At 44.9% G+C, this 23,627-nt stretch overlaps 1 protein-coding gene across 1 annotated transcript in view; it reads left to right on the plus strand.

Annotated features, from left to right (window-relative positions):
• Window positions 1-23,627, plus strand: part of LOC139545645 (voltage-dependent N-type calcium channel subunit alpha-1B-like) — a 141,190-nt gene that overhangs the window by 91,643 nt on the left and 25,920 nt on the right. Inside the window, exons 21-33 of the mRNA XM_071353624.1 lie at window positions 223-258; window positions 1,053-1,805; window positions 1,998-2,191; window positions 2,319-2,445; window positions 7,240-7,369; window positions 9,951-10,010; window positions 10,317-10,423; window positions 11,114-11,125; window positions 12,403-12,423; window positions 15,713-15,809; window positions 16,104-16,264; window positions 18,348-18,485; window positions 22,355-22,556. Coding sequence (XP_071209725.1) covers window positions 223-258; window positions 1,053-1,805; window positions 1,998-2,191; window positions 2,319-2,445; window positions 7,240-7,369; window positions 9,951-10,010; window positions 10,317-10,423; window positions 11,114-11,125; window positions 12,403-12,423; window positions 15,713-15,809; window positions 16,104-16,264; window positions 18,348-18,485; window positions 22,355-22,556 — 2,038 coding nt within the window. The remainder of the gene's footprint in view (window positions 1-222; window positions 259-1,052; window positions 1,806-1,997; window positions 2,192-2,318; window positions 2,446-7,239; window positions 7,370-9,950; window positions 10,011-10,316; window positions 10,424-11,113; window positions 11,126-12,402; window positions 12,424-15,712; window positions 15,810-16,103; window positions 16,265-18,347; window positions 18,486-22,354; window positions 22,557-23,627) is intronic.

Below are 23,627 nucleotides of genomic sequence, written 5' to 3' on the forward strand. Positions count from 1 at the left end.
GTAGTCTGTAGTGCCGTTCATTTGTCTTCTTTATTTTCAGTTCTACTCTCAGTGAAGTAAGTCCTTTGGTGTCTGTGTTATGTTGTCGCCCCGTGTTTCTCCTCTGTCAGTCTTTCTAAGTTCTTGTTTTCCCCTGTGTCATTGTTTCCAATGTCTCCTAGCCTGTTAATGCCTCTTAGTCTGTCCCTTGTTTGTTTCAATGTGCTCCTTCATGTGTTGTAGGAGTTATGTCTGCTCCCCAGTCCATCACTACTTGAGGTAAACTAACTTACTGTACGATGGCCATGACAATCTATTTGTATAACATAACATAACTTCCTGGTGATGACCATCATCCTCATGTATACATTATTGAAGCAAGATGGAATAAACATCTCGTCTTGCTTCTTTACTTTTGCCACCACATTAGCTTGATCATTCCCTCCTTATAGTGTACCGTACACTATACTGTAAGTTCACTCAAATAATCCCCTGCCACCTCTCCATTCACCCCTAACCAGATACCTCAGTTTAGAGCTTACTCTGTTCTCAGTGTACTACATGGAGGGTACGTAGTGGAGGGTAGATTGGAGTCCTGGGGTTGAACATTCCCACAATGCTAGCACGAGTAGACATGGTAGTCGTTTTCATGCCGTTGTATTGTATGAAAGTTAATTCTGCTTTCTACACAGTAAAGGAAGTCATGTTTGATGTATCTGTATACGGGTGGTCTATATGGCATAGGTAGACTACTGATTTACAAAGCATGTGTTCAACCATTTCAAAGTGCTCTACAGACATTGACAGGGCAAGTCAACTGAAGCATGCTTGGCCTGTCCATATAGTCTCTCTTTTTACATGTGGTAATGGAGAGGGACTGTTTTTCTGTGATAAAACCTCCATTGCACTTCCATACTGTATGTCATTCAGCATGCAGGGGTTTATCTGTTATGACGTGTGATGTATTCCAGAATGATTATTTTCAAATACATTAAATACTTATCAATCGCGCAGTAAAAGACAGGTTCAATGTACCCTAATAAAGGTGAACTGCCCTGTCTGTCCACCTGCAGTAAGGAGCAGCAGAAGTCTCTGAAGATGATGTCAGTTTGGGAGCAGCGAACCACTCAGCTGAGGAGACATAACCTGCGGGCCAGCAGTGAGGCCCTGTACAGCGAGCTGGACCCTGAGGAGAGGCTTCGTATGTCCTCCGCCCTGCACATCCGCCCTGACATGAAGACCCACCTGGACCGGCCCCTGGTGGTGGAACCCCATGACGGCCCCGGCCCTATGGGCCAACACAAGCCCCGGACCCCTGAGGAGACGGATACCCCTGAGGACCCGGCCGGCCCCCAGCCACGCAGGCACCACCGCCACCGGGACAGGGAGAGACCCATCGACGAGGCCAATGAGAATGGCGATCCAGGCAAAGAGGGTAGGCACCATGTCCACCACAGTCGTAGCAAGGACCCAGACGGCACCCGGGGCAAGGAGGGGAAGAGTGAGCGGTCACGCAGCCGAGAGGGGGGCAGGAGGCACCACCACCAGACCTTAGTGGATGAGGGAGGAGGAGGGGGGACGGGGGAGAGAGAGCACCGCCACCACCACTCCCACAGACAGGCCAGAGAGGGCAACGGCACTGTCAACAGCGGAGGCAAGGGCGAGCGCAGGTCACGCCACAAAGATGGCCGCTCGGGAGAGAGGTGCTCCAGGGGAGAGAACGGAGCCAATGGGGAGAGGAAGAGACACAAGACCCACGGCTCAAGGGGCCAGTCCACACTGGAGGGAGAGGACCACAGTGAGAGAGAGAAGGGGAGGGGCCACAGGTAAGACTGGCTCTGTTCCTGGCTGTCTCTGTTACTTCTCAGATGATTTCTACATGACTGCAAATCTATAGTATACATAATTTTGTACTGATGAAAGCATATCACACAACATTATTTTAGAGGAGTAGATGTGTCTACCTCGTACCAGAGATCAATGACTTGTGATCTATGGTAATTGTATTTGTTTCCCAGGGACAGATATGTGGAGTCTGAGGGCGACTCCCTGGCCATCAGCCCCCAGCAGGACCCTGGAGATCAGAGGTGGGGCACCGAGGGACCTGAAGACTCAGACAACCAGAGGAACGTCAGACGGACTGGACAGACGGCCGTCAACATCCCCCCTGTCACCATCACCCCCCCACCCGGGGAGACTACCCTTATACCCAGTCAGTATCAACCTTAACACTAACCCTTATCCCCAGTCAGTACCGCAAACCTATTTTCCCTCTAATAATGTTACTTCAGTGTCTTGTGTTGCTGAGGTGTATGTAAACCTTTGTGTCTGTGTCGCAGTGAATAGTATAGACTGTGAGACCATGCCTATGAACGAGGAGAAGAAGACCCTGGAGGAGCGGACTCAGAGTGGACCCAGACCCATCCTGCCTTACAGCTCCATGTTTGTGTTTGGCCAGGCCAACGTGTGAGTGGCCCGCGTGGACAGCTCTACACAACACCGCTCTGTGCTACACAACTCACACCGTTCACGCCACAAACACTCTGCCTTCCATGTAGCAAGTCCCTGCATGTTGACATTGTCATCTGGCCCCACTTTTAACTCCTTTAGCGAAGCTGTTAAAATGTTACAGTATATGTCGTAAAGGCAATCGAATAGCACTTTCCTTTAAGTCCACACACTCAAATATCCATCTTTGTAGATGACTTGTAAACTTTGCCTAAACCTACAATCAATTAATAGAAAATAAAAGCAGCAGCCAGCCAGCCAGCCAATGTTATAGCCCGTCTATATGCAGCCAGCCAGCCAGCCAATGTTATAGCCCGTCTATATGCAGCCAGCCAGCCAGCCAATGTTATAGCCCGTCTATATGCAGCCAGCCAGCCAGCCAATGTTATAGCCCGTCTATATGCAGCCAGCCAGCCAATGTTATAGCCCGTCTATATGCAGCCAGCCAGCCAATGTTGTAGCCCGTCTATGTGCAGCCAGCCAGCCAGCCAATGTTATAGCCCGTCAATATGCAGCCAGCCAGCCAATGTTATAGCCTGTCTATATGCAGCCAGCCAGCCAGCCAATGTTATAGCCCGTCTATATCCAGCCAGCCAGCCAATGTTGTAGCCCGTCTATATGCAGCCAGCCAGCCAATGTTATAGCCCGTCTATATGCAGCCAGCCAGCCACTGTTATAGCCCGTCTATATGCAGCCAGCCAGCCACTGTTATATCCCGTCAATATGCAGCCAGCCAGCCACTGTTATAGCCCGTCTATATGCAGCCAGCCAGCCACTGTTATAGCCCGTCTATATGCAGCCAGCCAGCCACTGTTATAGCCCGTCTATATGCAGCCAGCCAGCCACTGTTATAGCCCGTCTATATGCAGCCAGCCAGCCAATGTTATAGCCCGTCTATATGCAGCCAGCCAGCCACTGTTATAGCCCGTCTATATGCAGCCAGCCAGCCACTGTTATAGCCCGTCTATATGCAGCCAGCCAGCCACTGTTATAGCCCGTCTATATGCAGCCAGCCAGCCACTGTTATAGCCCGTCTATATGCAGCCAGCCAGCCACTGTTATAGCCCGTCTATATGCAGGCAGCCAGCCACTGTTATAGCCCGTCTATATGCAGCCAGCCAGCCAATGTTATAGCCCGTCTATATGCAGCCAGCCAGCCACTGTTATAGCCCGTCTATATGCAGCCAGCCAGCCACTGTTATAGCCCGTCTATATGCAGCCAGCCAGCCACTGTTATAGCCCGTCTATATGCAGCCAGCCAGCCACTGTTATAGCCCGTCTATATGCAGCCAGCCAGCCACTGTTATAGCCCGTCTATATGCAGCCAGCCAGCCACTGTTATAGCCCGTCTATATGCAGCCAGCCAGCCACTGTTATAGCCCGTCTATATGCAGCCAGCCAGCCACTGTTATAGCCCGTCTATATGCAGCCAGCCAGCCACTGTTATAGCCCGTCTATATGCAGCCAGCCAGCCACTGTTATAGCCCGTCTATATGCAGCCAGCCAGCCACTGTTATAGCCCGTCTATATGCAGCCAGCCAGCCAGCCAATGTTATTGCCCGTCTATATGCAGCCAGCCAGCCAGCCAATGTTATAGCCCGTCTACATGCAGCCAGCCAGCCAATGTTATAGCCCGTATGCAGCCAGCCAGCCAATGTTATAGCCTGTCTATATGCAGCCAGCCAGCCAATGTTATAGCCCGTCAATATGCAGCCAGCCAGCCAATGTTATAGCCCGTCTATATGCAGCCAGCCAGCCACTGTTATAGCCCGTCTATATGCAGCCAGCCAGCCACTGTTATAGCCCGTCAATATGCAGCCAGCCAGCCACTGTTATAGCCCGTCTATATGCAGCCAGCCAGCCACTGTTATAGCCCGTCTATATGCAGCCAGCCAGCCACTGTTATAGCCCGTCTATATGCAGCCAGCCAGCCACCGTTATAGCCCGTCTATATGCAGCCAGCCAGCCAATGTTATAGCCCGTCTATATGCAGCCAGCCAGCCACTGTTATAGCCCGTCTATATGCAGCCAGCCAGCCACTGTTATAGCCCGTCTATATGCAGCCAGCCAGCCACTGTTATAGCCCGTCTATATGCAGCCAGCCAGCCACTGTTATAGCCCGTCTATATGCAGCCAGCCAGCCACTGTTATAGCCCGTCTATATGCAGGCAGCCAGCCACTGTTATAGCCCGTCTATATGCAGCCAGCCAGCCAATGTTATAGCCCGTCTATATGCAGCCAGCCAGCCACTGTTATAGCCCGTCTATATGCAGCCAGCCAGCCACTGTTATAGACCGTCTATATGCAGCCAGCCAGCCACTGTTATAGCCCGTCTATATGCAGCCAGCCAGCCACTGTTATAGCCCGTCTATATGCAGCCAGCCAGCCACTGTTATAGCCCGTCTATATGCAGCCAGCCAGCCACTGTTATAGCCCGTCTATATGCAGCCAGCCAGCCACTGTTATAGCCCGTCTATATGCAGCCAGCCAGCCACTGTTATAGCCCGTCTATATGCAGCCAGCCAGCCACTGTTATAGCCCGTCTATATGCAGCCAGCCAGCCAGCCAATGTTATAGCCCGTCTATATGCAGCCAGCCAGCCAATGTTATAGCCCGTCTATATGCAGCCAGCCAGCCAATGTTATAGCCCGTCAATATGCAGCCAGCCAGCCACTGTTATAGCCCGTCTATATGCAGCCAGCCAGCCACTGTTATAGCCCGTCTATATGCAGCCAGCCAGCCACTGTTATAGCCCGTCTATATGCAGGCAGCCAGCCACTGTTATAGCCCGTCTATATGCAGCCAGCCAGCCAATGTTATAGCCCGTCTATATGCAGCCAGCCAGCCACTGTTATAGCCCGTCTATATGCAGCCAGCCAGCCACTGTTATAGACCGTCTATATGCAGCCAGCCAGCCACTGTTATAGCCCGTCTATATGCAGCCAGCCAGCCACTGTTATAGACCGTCTATATGCAGCCAGCCAGCCACTGTTATAGCCCGTCTATATGCAGCCAGCCAGCCACTGTTATAGCCCGTCTATATGCAGCCAGCCAGCCACTGTTATAGCCCGTCTATATGCAGCCAGCCAGCCACTGTTATAGCCCGTCTATATGCAGCCAGCCAGCCACTGTTATAGCCCGTCTATATGCAGCCAGCCAGCCACTGTTATAGCCCGTCTATATGCAGCCAGCCAGCCACTGTTATAGCCCGTCTATATGCAGCCAGCCAGCCAGCCAATGTTATAGCCCGTCTATATGCAGCCAGCCAGCCAATGTTATAGCCCGTCTATATGCAGCCAGCCAGCCAATGTTATAGCCCGTCAATATGCAGCCAGCCAGCCAATGTTATAGCCCGTCTATATGCAGCCAGCCAGCCACTGTTATAGCCCGTCTATATGCAGTCAGCCAGCCACTGTTATAGCCCGTCAATATGCAGCCAGCCAGCCACTGTTATAGCCCGTCTATATGCAGCCAGCCAGCCACTGTTATAGCCCGTCTATATGCAGCCAGCCAGCCACTGTTATAGCCCGTCTATATGCAGCCAGCCAGCCACTGTTATAGCCCGTCTATATGCAGCCAGCCAGCCAATGTTATAGCCCGTCTATATGCAGCCAGCCAGCCACTGTTATAGCCCGTCTATATGCAGCCAGCCAGCCACTGTTATAGCCCGTCTATATGCAGCCAGCCAGCCACTGTTATAGCCCGTCTATATGCAGCCAGCCAGCCACTGTTATAGCCCGTCTATATGCAGCCAGCCAGCCACTGTTATAGCCCGTCTATATGCAGGCAGCCAGCCACTGTTATAGCCCGTCTATATGCAGCCAGCCAGCCAATGTTATAGCCCGTCTATATGCAGCCAGCCAGCCACTGTTATAGCCCGTCTATATGCAGCCAGCCAGCCACTGTTATAGCCCGTCTATATGCAGCCAGCCAGCCACTGTTATAGCCCGTCTATATGCAGCCAGCCAGCCAGCCAATGTTATAGCCCGTCTATATGCAGCCAGCCAGCCAATGTTATAGCCCGTCTATATGCAGCCAGCCAGCCAATGTTATAGCCCGTCTATATGCAGCCAGCCAGCCAGCCAATGTTATAGCCCGTCTATATGCAGCCAGCCAGCCACTGTTATAGCCCGTCAATATGCAGCCAGCCAGCCACTGTTATAGCCCGTCTATATGCAGCCAGCCAGCCACTGTTATAGCCCGTCTATATGCAGCCAGCCAGCCACTGTTATAGCCCGTCTATATGCAGCCAGCCAGCCACTGTTATAGCCCGTCTATATGCAGCCAGCCAGCCACTGTTATAGCCCGTCTATATGCAGCCAGCCAGCCACTGTTATAGCCCGTCTATATGCAGCCAGCCAGCCACTGTTATAGCCCGTCTATATGCAGCCAGCCAGCCACTGTTATAGCCCGTCTATATGCAGCCAGCCAGCCACTGTTATAGCCCGTCTATATGCAGCCAGCCAGCCACTGTTATAGCCTGTCTATATGCAGCCAGCCAGCCACTGTTATAGCCCATCTATATGCAGCCAGCCAGCCACTGTTATAGCCCGTCTATATGCAGCCAGCCAGCCACTGTTATAGCCCGTCTATATGCAGCCAGCCATTACTAGGAACAGCGTCTACATTAGTCTCTCAGGTGAGCTGTGTATGGACTATAGGATCTCTCTCTCTCTCTCTCTCTCTCTCTCTCTCTCTCTCTCTCTCTCTCTCTCTCTCTCTCTCTCTCTCTCTCTCTCTCTATCTCTCCAGGGTGCGGCGTCTGTGTCATTATATTGTCAGCCTGCGGTACTTTGAGATGTGTATCCTGGTAGTGATATCCATGAGTAGCATTGCATTGGCTGCAGAGGACCCTGTCCAGGCCAACGCTCCGCGCAACAATGTGAGTCTACGCATGCACACACGCACGCACACACGCACACACACACACAGGAAGACATGCTAGACACACACAACCTGAAATGGTCCATCCACACAGACAGTGTGGTGAAGAAGGCGCAACAGCTCCTTTCCAACAGAAATGTGGATTGGCCCAACCGAGCCACGGCCTGTTCACCCCGCTAGCATCTAGTAGGTGGGGACAGTACAGGTGGATTAGAGCTGGGACCAAGATATTGAAAAACAGCTTCTATCTCAAGGCCATCAGTCTGTTAAATAGTCACCACTAACCGGCCTCTGCCCAGTACCCTGCCCCGAACTTAGTCACTGTTACTAGTCGGCTACCACCCGGTACTCTACCCTGCACCTTAGAGACTGCTGCCCTATGTACATAGAGTCATTGAACACTGGTCACTTTAATTAAGCAATAAGGGACAAGAGGCAGGTCTGTATCATGAATACAGTCACAGGTAAGTGCCGTTGTTCGGCCCAAAGCGATAGTGGAGGGCCCGTCAACCCATTTACCTGTGAATGTATTCATGGTACAGCACTGCCTCGGGTGCCTTATTGCTTTTATAAAACTCTTACCAACATACTAAAATAACAGTGAATTACATATTTTGATGAAAACATTATTTTGATGAATTCAAACATTATTTTGATGAATTCAAACATTATTTTGATAAGTCAATTCATTCAATATCATTCATCCACCAGAAGATATAGTCCCGAACAGAAATCTGGTTGTTAGTTCTTTTGGTCATGTTGCTACAGACGCGTCCCGGTCCTTAATTACTTTTGCAAAGTTGCTATGCGAAAGGACTGGTTGTCCATTCTAAACGAAATGGTTGCTATGCAGGCTTCTTGTCAATTGCTAGCCAAGCCAGCTTCAGCTAACTCAGTCACGTCAATTTGCATTTTTTGTTTGACCTTTTTTTTCTTCTTCTATTGGCACTTACTTGGATATGTCCCATGATAATGATGTGACAAGGCTGTCTGGTCTCGTCTGGGCACCGTTCACTCTATGGTACTACAGAGATCAAATTTTCAAAAGTGAAACATTGTTTCCTACAGGTCGGACAGGCAGACACAGCAAGGCTTATATTAACCCCCGCTGTACCAAACCAAATACTAGGCTGGAAGCAAAGGGAAATAATGTGCGTGTATAAATAAATACAAGAGATGATTCAGACAGCAATCTAAACATGATGTTCTTATGGATGGAACCGTTAGCAAGCATAGGTGTGTCTCCGATGGCCAATGCAGCACTTATAATTAAGTAATAATGTCCTCGAAGCCGGTGTTAGGAGGATTTATTGTCACGGGTGTGTTCGTCTCGGGCCGGCAAACCGTGCCAATATATCCTCGAAACACCGGCTTTCGAAGGCATTATCACTTTTATACAACGGGTTACCGATATATTCAAATAATGATTGTCATATTTTTATGATGATTCATGATTTCGATTGGCTGAGAAAAGCTGCCATCCTGTCTGTCTTGTCCCGAGTCCTGACACGTTCATTAACATAGGACAGCTGGAGATCCAATTTCAATATTGAAACAATGTTGCAAATATTGGAGAGACAGACAGCAAGGTTATTACTAGTAGACTCTGCTGTTGAAAACCAAATGCTAGTCTAAAAGAAATGGGAGATAATGTCTAGATGCTTTTTACAGTGTTGATCTTGTATATAAATTGCCTGGCTAGGCTGATGAGACAGTGGATTGAGCAGTCAGATGGAACAGAGTAAATAGGCATTTCAACGTCATAGATTTAGCCGGTGGTAACCCATCAGCATCCAGGATTAGACTCACCCATTGTATAATTAGCAATAAGGCCCGAGGGGGTGTGGTATATGACCAATATACCATGGCTAAGGGCTGTTCTTATGCACGACGCAACACGGAGTGCCTTGACACAGCCCTTAGCTGTGGTAAATTGGCCATATATCACAAACCCCCGAAGTGCCGTATTGCTATTATAAACTGGTTATCAATGTAATTAGAGCAGTAAGGGCTGTGGTATACGGTCTGATATACCACGGCTGTCAGCCAATCAGCATTCAGGCCTCGAACCACCCAGTTTATAATAATGTTTACATACTGTTTTCCCACTTCATATATGTATATATATATATATATATATATATTACTGTATTCTAGACAAGGCTCATCCTATAAAACTACTGCTGTACACACCTTTTCTATTCATATACTGTCTATACATACCACCATATATATAAATATTGCGTACTCTGATATTGCTCGTTCTGATATTTCTTCATATCTTTCTTAGAATTGTGGGGATTTGTGTGTATTGTTGTTGTATTGCTAGATATTGCTGCACTGTTGCACTGCACCTGCGATAACATCTGCATAACTGTGTACACAACCAATAAGATTTGAATTGATTTGACTCAGTTAGACATTTAAAAAACAACAACAGGTGTGACAACCAAGTTCATCCAAATATATCCGTCAGCGAGGAGAAGATCAGGCAGCTGTTCAAATGAGCTAGAGGAATAATTACTTTTGCATTGCCTCTTGGCTGTGTTTTCCTCTTGCACTTACTCTCTCCTGTTCAGGTGCTCAAGTATCTGGACTACGTCTTCACGGGAGTTTTCACATTTGAGATGGTGATTAAGGTAAGCGCTAGGATAGGCACGTGTCATTAAATTACATTTTTACTATATGACTGAACAAAAATAACATGTTTTCAGATCCTTTTTGGGCAGCTGCCTTAGATTTCCACGATATATTTGTCTAGAATTGATTTCTTTGTTTTTCATTCCGTTACTCCTATGGTTGTACTGTCCTCATGCTACATGCCGTGTTTATTGAAATGCATTACTAAATGAGAGAACTTTAATTGAATACATTGGTGGACTATAGGAGGTTGCTCCAACCTCAGTGTGCTGTAGCCATCTAACCCTGCTCTCTGATTGGTCCAGATGGTTGACCTGGGCCTCCTGCTCCATCCTGGTTCTTACTTCAGAGATCTCTGGAACATTCTGGACTTCATTGTGGTCAGTGGCGCACTGGTGGCATTTGCATTTTCGTAAGTTGTATATTTTCTTAGTAACGTTCCTCATTTCATGAAATAAAATAATTGCACAAGGCAAATTTGACAGAAGAAACTGATAAGCTGCACTTTCCCAGAAATACTTTTCTCCGTTGAATTTACGTGCGCTGTAATTCATCTGTCATTTCCCATCGGTTACATTCCTCAGAATCAAATTCCTTGTATCACCACAATATAATATGTCCTCCTGAATGATGATGTCTGCTACCTCTTACTGCTGCAATATTGTATTCATTATGGGCTCAGTCTTTGGGACGAGTTTTTGGGCAAATTGTTGTGATTATTTGTATTTGGGTTTAGTCCGGGAGAGAGAGTCTCTGTGGGTTTAGTCCGGGAGAGAGAGTCTCCGTGGGTTGAGGGTGATTATCCTGTACATCTGGTAATGCTGCTGCTGCTGCTGCTGCTGCCAGAACCTACCATTAGTTCCATAACAACACAACGGGAAAATAGGAATGCATAATGTCATGTTTATTTGCTTATAGTTGAGGTGTTTGGCAGTAAGGATTGTAATTGCGTTTAATTAACCCCACAAAATGCTTTATTTCATGCTGTGTGTTTGAAGTGTACAATGTGAAGTGTGCAATGTGTGTGTGTGTGTGTGTGTGTTATGTGCGCTGTTGACTCAAAGTTCCTTTTCTGTTTCCTTGTGGCTTGGATCTCTTGAAGGAGCTTCATGGGGTAATGCTTTCTCTCTCTATCTTTCTCTCCCTCTCTCTGTCTCTCTCTCTCTCATCTTGCCTGTCTCTGTTTGTGTGAGCTAACAGGGTCTATGCTCAGTCCATAGGCCCGTTTTGTTCTGGGACACACTCATCTCTCTCTCTTCTCGTCATCTTTTCATAGTCCACTTGTCTTCTCTCATATTTATCTGCTTGACCATAGATCCTCTGTCCTGTTCCATGTTCCCCTCCGCTATAGGGGGCAATGTCACCTCAGTGTGACTACATATTCACCAGGGCCGCACTAGACAAATACATGTGTTGCTGTGATGAGAAGGACCCTACTGCTCTATATCAGCTCATGTTTTGATTACAAATGGACCTACTCACCAAACACATTTCATTAAGTGGCAACTACTCATACAAGGTAGTAAGAAAGAACGCCACTTTAGAGCTGAGGAGCTCTTTACATCTCTGCATGGAATCTCAGAGTGTGTTTAAACTGTTATGGTGTCATCAAGGTATCTATATTGGTGACTGCTTAGTGACCATACGGTACCACCCTCCATCCCCACTTTGTTTGTCTACAGCACTGCCTCTAGTATCTATCACTCTCTCCTAGCCACTCTGACAGACAGCCAGCCGTGTTGATGTTGATCGATGGACATTATTCTCCCTGCATGCCCCGGGCCTCATTCTGCCTGTCATGTCAATGTGATCCACCGACTCATTGTGAATGAACCGTACCGCCATCGTGATGTGTCATCGACACACTGTTTGTGTAGTGTTGCTTCCTTGAATCTCACGACCACGTGTCACCGTTCCATCTCCCTTCAGACGTTCCACATCTGTCAGATGTCCTCTGTCTGTTGGAAACGTCTGCTAGTACACAAGAAACACACTCTTACCTGTGCCACCAAAACAAGTGGCAGGAGTGTCTTTTTGACAAACACAACCGGATTTTTTGGGTCTCTTTTATGAACGTTGCCTTGAAGAAATGAAAGCCATTTTGCAACCCAGTCATCCTTGAAGAAGTGTCATTATGGCCGAGATTGCCATTTGGCGAGGGCCTTTTCTAGTCGGATCAGTTCCTCACACTTTCACAATAGCATTCAACTGTCTGTCACTGACAGACTAGTACAGTAAATGACAAACATCTCAATTTCATACATCATAGGCCTATTTCCATTCCCCATATCGTATTGTTTAGATTGTACCTGTCATATTTTCTATGTGTGGGAAGACGCCATAATTGTGTTCTTTATCTTGTTTTTTCCCTTTACTGTTTTCCCCCGTCAGACCGCCACAAGGTGTGCCCAGGTGGGGAACCCCCTCTCCTCTCTACCCCTCTTTCTTCTGCTTAGGCCAGGATCATATCACTAAACCTGTATGAGTAAAGGGTTTCCTTTACAGACCAGGAGCCTTTGCCATGTCACTCTGATAGCTTTCAATACAAACCTTTCTCTCTCTTTCTGGGTGTTCAAATCAAATTTTATTTGTCACATGTGCCGAATAGAACAGGTGTAGACCTTACAGTGAAATGCTTCCTGACAAGCCCTTAACCAACAATTCAGTTAAAAAAAATGTGAATAAAAAAAAGAAATAAAAGTAACAAGTAATTAAAGAGCACTCTCCAATCTTACTGTAAATGGATGCTCAAGTAAAACGTGTTCATAATTGATGATTGACCCAAATCCCAGCATCAGCACTAACTATGCTGGCCATTCTAATCATTATGTACAGTAGACTCTTTGTATTTATTTTCAAGCTTCTATGCCCAAGTCAAATACTCTGAGCTATTATAAACACACATTCATGTTTATTCTGTTAAACTCTTTTCCCTAGGAGACGCACCAAGCATAGCCCTATCAGTGCCTATATTAAAACATAATACAGTCTTGTTCCACTGACAGAGAGAGAACTACAGATGTAGGATCTTAATTTGATCACCCTGTTGCAGGAGAACTTTCCTGCAATGCAGGACATTTTAAACTTGTAGTGTATTTGAGGATTAAAAAGGTTTCTGAAGTTTATAATTTCCCCTTTGAAATTTCAGACCTGATTTTCCCTAACGAAAATGTATCAACCGTTACAAAAATGTCCATGAATTATAATCCACATAATAATTCAAATTTCCTGTTGCAGGGATTATTTTCCTGCTGTAGCAAAATGGGTCAAATCAAGATCGTACATCTGTAGGACTACCTTTAGAGTAGTAGTAAAAATAGCCCGTGCTGAGACAGGACATGGTGGTTATTTTAGATGACCGTTTTGTTCTCCTTCCAGGGAGATGACATATGGGACACGCCAGCCACCTGTACCTGAGAATGATGTCCTCATTACATATTTAACCACTGTCTTGGCGTCTCATAGCTCTGTCACCGTACAGCCCCTGTAGAAAACTCAAAGCGCTCGCAATGAAACTCCCAAGTCACATGTTTTTCTCCAAGCTGGTCAAGCGTCCTTTGAAAGCTATCAGAATGTCATGTGTGGTTTAACATGTGTGAGTGTTATGTGATCTCAAACCACGGGCTCTACTTACTGTGAAAAAAAGCATGCTGGACTAATGCGTATCAGAGCATGAATGTTGCATGCTGCTGTGGTAGAGTAGAGCTGTAACGGAGGCTGTGGGAGGGAGGAACCTCACCGTCATATCACATGGCCATGCTATGTTGGGCATACCAGCCAGAGTTACAACATGGCTTTTATTCCCACTTGGATGGGAAGTGGTGTGTGTGTGTGTGTGTGCGTGTGTGTGTGTGTGTGTGCGTGTGCGTGTGTGTGTGTGCGTGTGCGTGTGCGTGTGTGTGTGTGTGTGTGTGTGTGTGTGTGTGTGTGTGTGTGTGTGTGTGTGTGTGTGTGTGTGTGTGTGTGTGTGTGTGTGTGTGTGTGTGTGTGTGTGTGTGTGTGTGTGCGTGCGTGTGTGTGTGTTCGTGATGGCAGCTGACAGCAGACAGAGGCGGGGCAGGGTAGGGTAGGGGAAAATGAAGGTTGCTGGCAGATTTGTTTCTCTCTGTTGCCATTTGCCTCCTCCTGGACTGTCTTGTTGGTGCCGTGTTAATCATCTTCACCAGATGCTGAGATCTTTACAAGTTTGTCTTTATCTATCAGTTGAAAATGAGTGACTGCTGTGTAGGATTTACTTTAACAACGGAGGAGTTCACCTTTTCAGAGAAATCTCTCGAGATTTGAGACAGAGATGGGATTGAGTGACATGGGTGCTGGAACATTTTACATTGTGATATAAATGTTGTTGACTGTACTGTACATTGACTAGGTCTATTTATATAACATTTATTAATGTGAAGTGTCACGTAGTATCTTTGACTGGTTATTTATGTGTCGTCGACTGTTTATTGGAGTCATTCAAATCCCTCCATGTTTCACCAATGGGATGATTGACCTTAAATACATGACCATTTTGTGTACTGTACCACACATGGGTCAATTATTTTACATTTGATATAACATGCAGTATTTTGTATCACTTCGTTGTATTTGATTTGGAGATGCCTGTATTGCGAGTCACTTGTATTGCTATTCTCAGAGCTCCCCAAGGTGATGATTCAGCATGAGCTCTTCTGAGTCTGTAGGGAACATTAATATACACAGAGACTTAATGGGATTCGGCTCAGACTTCTTCACATGTTGATTCAAAAGATGTTCTGTTTTTCCGCCCATTGTATCTGAGAAAGTCTATTATATCTCTTGTTCCTGTATTTCCCCATGAGTCATAATACTCTACACTAACGTCCTTTCATCTTTTCGTCTGTCAGTCTCACCATCTCAGCTTAACGAGCAGGATTTGTGTATGAAAACAGCATTGGTTCCTTTAAAAGAAACGTCACAGTTTATTTTGTACCACCGGTTACGGGTTCTTCTGCAGAAACCTGATGCACAGTCTGTAGTGCGAGCGTACTTGATTTAGTTTTTGGGGTGTTATTTGCATGGAGAAATATGTGTTGAGATGTAACTCTCAGAGAAGGTGTATTTCTGTGGGATAACTACTCTGCATGCTATACATCCACAAACTGTCCAATTCGCTCATGTAATCCAGGATTACATGCTACAGTACACCTATCTGAATGGTATGGAGAGGCATGAGCCTACAGTGAGATTACTAATCCATTCTCAGTTGGGGATGGGTGCTTGGTTGTCACAAACAATTATCTGTACCAAGGGTATCTACAGCTTTGACAAAAAATGTGTACATCAATTATTATTCTGTTGTATTTTTCAAACACAAATCATTTTGGAAGTATTATTAAAAATGCAATGTCTTGAGTAGTGGGAGATGGTAATGTAGTACCAACCGTTCTCCTAACCCCATTTCCTTAGATTGTAAGAACATTTCCATTCACGTTCGGTCAAGACCATCAGAGAGCATTCTTCAAATGCTTTCTGTTTCTTTCCTTTCCATTCATGAAACTTTTAGAAGCAACAGTGATTCATCAACAAGCTTTTGACTTTGGTCTCGAGTGGTTTGCCTCTTTTTTAATGCAATTGTTGTTCTTAGCAGTTTCTGAATACAACTACCTTCACATAGGGTTTAGCATTTCAGTGTTGACCTTACAGGCTTGCTGTCTAACTTAGTGTTTTTCTTGTGCAGAGGGTCCAAAGGAAAGGACATTAGCACCATCAAGTCCCTCAGAGTTCTGCGAGTATTACGGCCCCTCAAGACCATCAAACGCCTACCCAAGCTGAAGGTACGGAATAGGACTTTATCTGACCTGACCCAATGTACACTACACATGTATTCACTGGTGTTGATTTATTGATGAGTGTTGTCAGGACACAGAGTCATCAGCGTGTACTGTATCTAACCCAGCCCCATGTTTCTGTGTGTGTGTATGTGTATGTGTATGTGTATGTGAATGTGTATGTGTATGTGTATGTGTATGTGTATGTGTATGTGTGTGTGTATGTGTGTGTGTGTGTGTGTGTGCGTGTGTGTATATGTGTATATGTGTATATGTGTATATGTGTGTGTCCTCTCTCAGGCTGTGTTTGACTGTGTGGTCAACTCCCTGAAGAACGTGTTCAACATCCTCATAGTCTACATGCTCTTCATGTTCATCTTCGCTGTCATCGCCGTGCAGCTGTTCAAGGGCAAGTTCTTCTACTGCACCGATGAGTCCAAGAGCCTGGAGAAAGACTGCAGGTAGGTCTACAGTACAGTACACTGAGCAAGCCTGGCACAAGAAGAAATGGCATTTTGAAATTAACAGGAGAAGGCAGATGAGCAAAGTTGGCACCAAGGCACTGGGCCTAACATTGATATAGCAAACCATGGAATAACGGTAACAGCTCTAGAGATGGCGGCCCCTCCAGGGCAGCTGTGGTGGTACGGCCCAGGGGCTCTATTTTTGGCTGGAGGTAAGGAGGCAAACGCACCGTCGTTTCCAATTTCGTTGTGTAAAAACTGCCGCATTTTCCAGTACGTCAGGTTTGACAATTTACCTGTCTAACATCAGCTGGCTTGCGCCGAGGTGGGAGGGGTGGAAATATTTGAGGTGTGTTCTTGAAAATGTGCGCCAATATGGCAATTTCAGTGAGCACAACTAGGAATAATTAAGACCGACCAAAAGCTGGTCTTCGTGGTAACTCACTTGGTTATGATTTTGCCAACGGTGGCGCACACAGTTGCTTTATTTATGTACATCACAAATGTTTTGTTAAAATTTCACAAGCAGCAAAACAGTCAACAGACATTCCGCTTTTTTATGTATATTGGACCTTATTTTTGTCCAACTTCTGTGAAACGTTTGGACTCATTATGTGTGATGCCCATTTCATGAAAGGTGTCAGTGACTTGTAGGAAGCCTGTTTAGGAACATCAAGTTATTTAAAAAGACTGCTTATTGTTTTTCATCAATCATTTTGTCAAAAAAATACATCTTCCACTTATCTCTGTTGGACCTAACTGTCTTATCGTGGCATTTGTGATCGCTGTCCGTGGTGCTGAATCGACTTGTAGGCTATATTTGCCTGTTTGTTTGTTTACCTTTCATGTGGCAAAGTGACTACTGGCCATATCAACACAGATGGTAGGGTTTAGCTATACATATTTAAGAGCAGTAATGGTGAGTTGATTACAGTACCAGTCAAAACTTTGGACACAACTACTCATTCCAGGGTTTTTCTTTCTTTGTACTATTTTCTACATTGTAGAATAATAGTGAAGACATCAAAACTATTAAATAACACATATGGAATCATGTAGTAACCAAAAAATATTTATTTTATATTTGAGATTCTTCAAAGTAGTGAGGTCGGGCACTGATGTTGGGAGATTAGGCCTAGCTCGCAGTCGACGTTCCAATTCATCCCAAAGGTGTTAGATGGGGTTGAGGTCAGGGCTCTTTGCAGGCCAGTCATCCGCCAAACTCAGATTCGTCCGTCGGACTGCCAGATTGTGAAGCGTGATTCATCACTCTAAAGAACGCGTTTCCACTGCTCCAGAGTGCGATGGCGGCAAGCTTTACACTACTCCAGCCGATGCTTGGCATTGCACATGGTGATCTTACGCTTGTGTGCGGCTGCTCGGCCATGGAAACCCATTTCATGAAGCTCCCGACAAACAGTTATTGTGCTTACATTGCTTCCAGAGGCAGCTTGGAACTCAGTAGTGAGTGTTGCAACCGAGGACGGACGATTTTTACGCGCTACTCTTGTGTGGCCTACCACTTTGCAGCTGAGCCGTTGTTGCTCCTAGGCGTATCCACTTCACAATAACAGCACTTACAGTTGACCGGGGCAGCTCTAGCAGGGCAGAAATTTGACGAACTGACTTGTTGGAAAGGTGGCATCCTATGACGGTGAGTCACTGAGCTCTTTAGTAAGGCCATTCTACTGCCGATGTTTGTCTATGGAGATTGCATGGCTGTGTGCTTTTATACACCTGTCAACAACGGGTGTGGCTGAAATAACCGTGTCCACTCATTTGAAGGGGTGTCCACATACTGCTGTATATATACTGTATCTTCCTTGAAGAAAATCTTTGAAGAAAATGTCATTAATTATCTGCTTTTGTATGGGTATCTTATTGATTTGTCACATGGACAGTGTCTTGTCAACCTAATCAAAGGAGTCTCTGGAATTCATATTCCTGTATGTGTTCATGTGTGTAGTAAGTTGTTCTCTCTCTCTCTCTCTCTCTCTCTCTCTCTCTCTCTCTCTCTCTCTCTCTCTCTCTCTCTCTCTCTGTCTCTCTCTCTGTCTCTCTCTATCTCTCCCCTAAACAGAGGTAATTTCCTGGACTATGATAAAGATGAGGTGGCCGCCCAGCCTCGGGTGTGGAAGAAGTATGAGTTCCACTATGACAACGTGCTTTGGGCCTTCCTCACTCTCTTCACTGTGTCCACCGGAGAGGGCTGGCCTGAGTAAGTCCACTTTCCAGGCTCCTTTTCAGTAGCTCTAGAGAGTTGAAGTCTCTGGTGGGGATATGTTCTGAAAATGTGCTGTGGCCTGCAGACAGACATACAGACAGTATAACAGTATACCAGTAGGAGGTGAACAGGCCTGGGGTAATGTTCTGAGAATGTGCTGTGGCCTGATGGCTCTCAGACAGACAGGAAGTAGAATGGGTGAACATGGGATATGTACTGAGAATGAGCTGTGGCCTGGTGTCTCTCAGACATACAGAAAGACAGTCAGACACAGACAGACAGTAGAACAATAGGGTTTTTCTATAAACTAGGCTATCAGCAAGGATGTCCTACACTGGACAACTTGTTACAGCTGTTGATAAGTCATTGATATCTGTCAATTTAGTTAATGTGATGATATTAGATATTAAGATATAAGGGGTGATCATCGATACAGTCGGAAGTTACAAGTTGTAAGTTGATATACACTTAGGTTGGAGTCATTAAAACTTGTTTTTCAACCAAAGGACCTTGTGAAGATGCTGGAGGAAACAGATACAAAAGTACCTATATCTACAGTAAAACGAGTCCTATATTGACATAAGCTGAAAGGCCCCTCAGCAAGGAAGAAGCCACTGCTCTAAAACCACCATAAAAAAAAGCCAGACTACGGTTTACATGGTCTGATGACACAAAAATATAACTGTTTGTCCATAATGACCATCGTTATGTTTGGAGGAAAAAGGGGGAGGCTTGCAAGCGTGAAGAACACCATCCCAAACGTGAAGCACGGGGGTGGCAGCATCATGTTGTGGGGGTGCTTTGCTGCAGGAGGGACTGGTGCACTTCACATAATAGATGGCATCATGAGGATTTAAAATTATGTGGATATATTGAAGCAACATCTCAAGACATCAGTCAGGAAGTTAAAGCTCTGTTGCAAATGGGTCTTCCAAATGGATAATGACCCCAAGCATAATTCCAAAGTTGTGGCAAAATGGCTTAAGGACAACAAAGTCAAGGTATTGGAGTGGCCATGACAAAGCCCTGACCTCAATCCTATAGAAAATGTGTGGGCAGAACTGAAAAAGCGTGTGCGAGCAAGGAGGCCTACAAACCTGACTCAGTTTCACCAGCTCTGTCAAGAGGAATGGCACAAAATTCACCCAACTTATTGTGGGAAGATTGTGGAAGGCTACTTGAAACGTTTGACCCAAGTTAAACAATGTAAAGGCAATGCTACCAAATACTAATTGAGTGTACGTAAACTTCTGACCCACTGGGAATGTGATGAAAGAAATAAAAGCTGAAATAAATCATTCTCTTTACTATTATTCTGACATTTCACATTCTTAAAATAAAATGGTGATCCTAACTGACCTAAGACATGGACTTTTTACTCGGATTAAATGTTAGGAATTGTGAAAAACTGAGTTTAAATGTATTTGGCTAAGGTGTACGTAAACTTCTGACTTCAACTGTATATTCAATCAAATTCAGGAGTTGATTTAAAACCTATGTTTAATCATGATTATTGTCTTTACGGATTTGTCCAAAGTCATGTGACATAAAACATTACTTTTCTGTCCAGTATAAATTGTCATTATATCATATATCAAGCATTAATCAGTTCAATTAGACATTGAACTTGAACCCTGTAAGAATCCTGTATCTAGCTGTCGGACAGTTTTTTTGTATAAAGATCTCAGAAATGCAGTGTAACTACGTAACATTTCCTGTCTCCTTATGTTATGGGGTGAAAACAGCTTTCATGGGCACAGAAATCCAAAATACTGTATGCATTGCAAAATCGAATGCTTCTAACCGAAAGAGTCCCCTTACCTTGATACTTAAAACTTAAATAATTTTCAATAATTATGCATGATACTTGTTGGATGCCATTTGGTGTCCAGCTGATTAGTTACGACGTAATATTTTTTATATTTTCACACATCATCATCTGATCAAGGAAGGAATTTTCCGAATAACAGTGAAGTGACGAACAGCTGTTGTGATAGTGCATGCGATGCAACAACAGCCCAAGTGCTGGAAAAAAGGTGATCGCAAAGGAATGTCCAGAATATTTTGGTGTCTCATTCGTTTTGCCGGTGAAAACCGCTTTGGAACTAGCGAATTCATTGGTGATCATCTGTTGTTGTCCATTTGATTTACAGCAGTGTCTCGTTAGATCTAACAGAGAAAGCATCAAGGTATTGAGTTCATATTTTCACGTGTTTTTGTGCCTCGGATTGGACACCGAGTCTACTACGTGATATTATTCTGGATATAATGACAACAAATTATACAGCCTAGTGTGCTTATTCACAACATGATCTGGTAATGAAATAACATGACAAATACAGTTTGCTTTCCATGTTACACCTGCAATTTTAAACAATTACAAGGGGCTTGAAGTAGCCCTACTTGAACTTGAAATTGGAGCTCAGATATTCAAGTACTGGAATAGGCACCCCTTGAAAATCTGACATCTTTGTTGGGGTAAAACCACGTGCATGTTATGAGGACAACATCTAATGTTGTCTTCAACTTGGCTTTCCATACAAATCCTTCCATTAAAAAAGGAACCTGTTTTTTGGTCGCTTACCCATTCTAAAAACAGCGATGGTGAGATTCAAATGGTGAGATTAATACTACCGCTGTTCATAGCTTTATTATATGTGCCTGCGTCGCCCACAAAGGCTCGGAGAAAAATCACCATACATGCATCCAATTTCTTTAGTCAGGCAAGTCCACATTATTCTCACATATTTTAGAATGTAATAATAACTTGAATATCAATGCATTGGCAAGGCCAAAGAAATCTTTATTCTTAAAGTGGTAATGGCCTACACTTTTTTTCATGCTTTTTGGGGGGTGTTCTATATTAGGCCCTATATGTACTGTATAATTATATAAATTATTCAATTGTTTAACATTGCGGTCCTTGAAAATTACAATGAAGTGCTTGAAAAAGTCCCGGAGAGTCCTTGAATTTCATTTGCCAATGTCTGTATGAACCCTGCTTAAAGGATGTATTGTCCTGGGCCTATGATGTTGTATAGGTGGAGTTATGGGCCAATTTGCATACATAAACTTTTACTCCTCTAAGTACGCATGTGGAACTGAATGAAAACCCTTTTTATTTCTGTTTCAAACCATTTTAAAACATTTATCCCAATGTCACACATTGGCCCCATTAATTATAGAAAGAGCCAGTACTAGAACATTAGAGGGTGAACAAGCCTGCCCTGAGGATATGTTCTGAGAATGTGCTGTGCTAGTCTCTGTAATTGTCTTTAATATCGTATTCAAGCAAAGTGCGCAGGCTTGTCGGGTCAGCACACCAGAGAGGGTTGTCTGTGCAATTTCCGGCATGTTCATAATTCTCCTTCTTATTCCGGCTCCTCTGTCCTCCTCAATGAAATCATTGAATTAGCTATGTTATTAAATAATCCAGTGATGCATGATATGTAAAAATGATGGACTGGTGAGTCATTTAGGTCAGGGTAGAAGTCCATTAAATCAGACTCAGTACTCATAACCTGGAGGGCTAAGTGGCCAGGCTCTCTCTCAGTTGGGCTATTACTGTAAGGAATATTTTAACACGGCTGATGAAAATGGACCTTTCTATCATCAACATTAAACATTAATCACATGCCTATTACATTTTAACAAAAGCTTTTAATTGACTATGTCCCTAATTTTAGACGTAGAACTTGAAATGGTGTCCTCGTTTCCAGTTAGGTCTTAGTCATGTTGTAGTTGCTGTAAGAAACTTGTTGTAGTAGTTTAACTACACTTGTTGTAGTAGTTTAACTACATTTACATCTGTTGTGGTGAGTGGTTCCATATACTGACAGCATGGTTCCTGTGTTCCTCTCCAGTGTTCTGAAGCACTCTGTGGATGCTACCTTTGAGGACCAGGGTCCCAGTCCAGGCTACCGTATAGAGATCTCCATCTTCTACGTGGTCTACTTCGTGGTCTTCCCCTTCTTCTTCGTCAACATCTTTGTGGCCTTGATCATCATTACCTTCCAGGAGCAGGGAGACAAGGCCATGTCAGAGTGCAGCCTGGAGAAAAATGAGGTACAGTACACTCTTCCAAAAAAAAGTGCTATCTAGAACCAAAAAGGGTTCTTCTGCTGTCCCCATAGGAGAACCCTTTGAAGAACCCCTTTTTTGTGCAAGGTAGAACCCTTTTGTAGAATCCTTTCCACACAGGGTTCTACATGGAACCAAAAAGGGTTCTACCCAGAACCAAAAAGGGTTCTCCTATGGGGACAGCCTTTTGGAACCCTTTTTTCTAAGAGTTTACAGAACAGAAAGTAAAGGAAAGGAATAACAATTAATATTTATTCAATGGTCCCTCTCTCCATTTGTGATTTGTTGGTCATCAGCTCACTATGCTCTGTAGATGTTGCCAATCATACTGCCAAACCCTTACATTATGCTGAGTACTCAGTGCAGGAACAGTCTCTCTCACTGCTGCTGTTGTTGATGCTGGGTTCAGTTGTGCGTGTTGAGGCAGTGAGGCTGCAGTGGAGCCTGCAGTACAGTCTCCCAGCTGAGGGCCAGTGTGACAGGTCCACAGGTCCACAATTGATTCTGGAGCCCCATCTGTGGTTCCACAGGCGGACACAAAGCCAGCGAGCCGTCCCCGTCCCCCCTACCTCATGTCTACCGGGACCCCATTAGGCAATCATAGTAGATATATCTCTGTCAATTCCTATTCTAAACTAAAACAACATATGTTTCCCTGTGTCTGTTTGTATGCTATCCTAACACGACTCAACTGTGCACAGATAGATATACACTGAATATACAAAACATTAAGAACACCTGCTCTTTCCATGACACAGACTGACAAGGTGAATCCAGGTGAAAGTTATGATCCCTTATTGATGTCAGTTGTTAAATCCACTTCAATCAGTGTAGATGAAGGGGAGGAGACAGGTTAAAGAAGGATTTTTAAGCCTTGAAACAGTTTAGATATGGATTGTGTATGTGTGCCATTCGGAGGGTGAATGGGCAAGACAAAAGATTGAAGTGCCTTTGAATGGGGCATGGTAGTAGGTGCCAGGCTCACCAGTTTGTGTCAAGAACTGCAACATTGCTGGGTTTTTAATGCTCAACCGTTTCCCGTGTGTATCAAGAATG

The sequence above is a fragment of the Salvelinus alpinus genome, chromosome 19 (genome assembly GCF_045679555.1).
Source record: "Salvelinus alpinus chromosome 19, SLU_Salpinus.1, whole genome shotgun sequence".
NCBI classification, from domain to species: domain Eukaryota; kingdom Metazoa; phylum Chordata; class Actinopteri; order Salmoniformes; family Salmonidae; genus Salvelinus; species Salvelinus alpinus.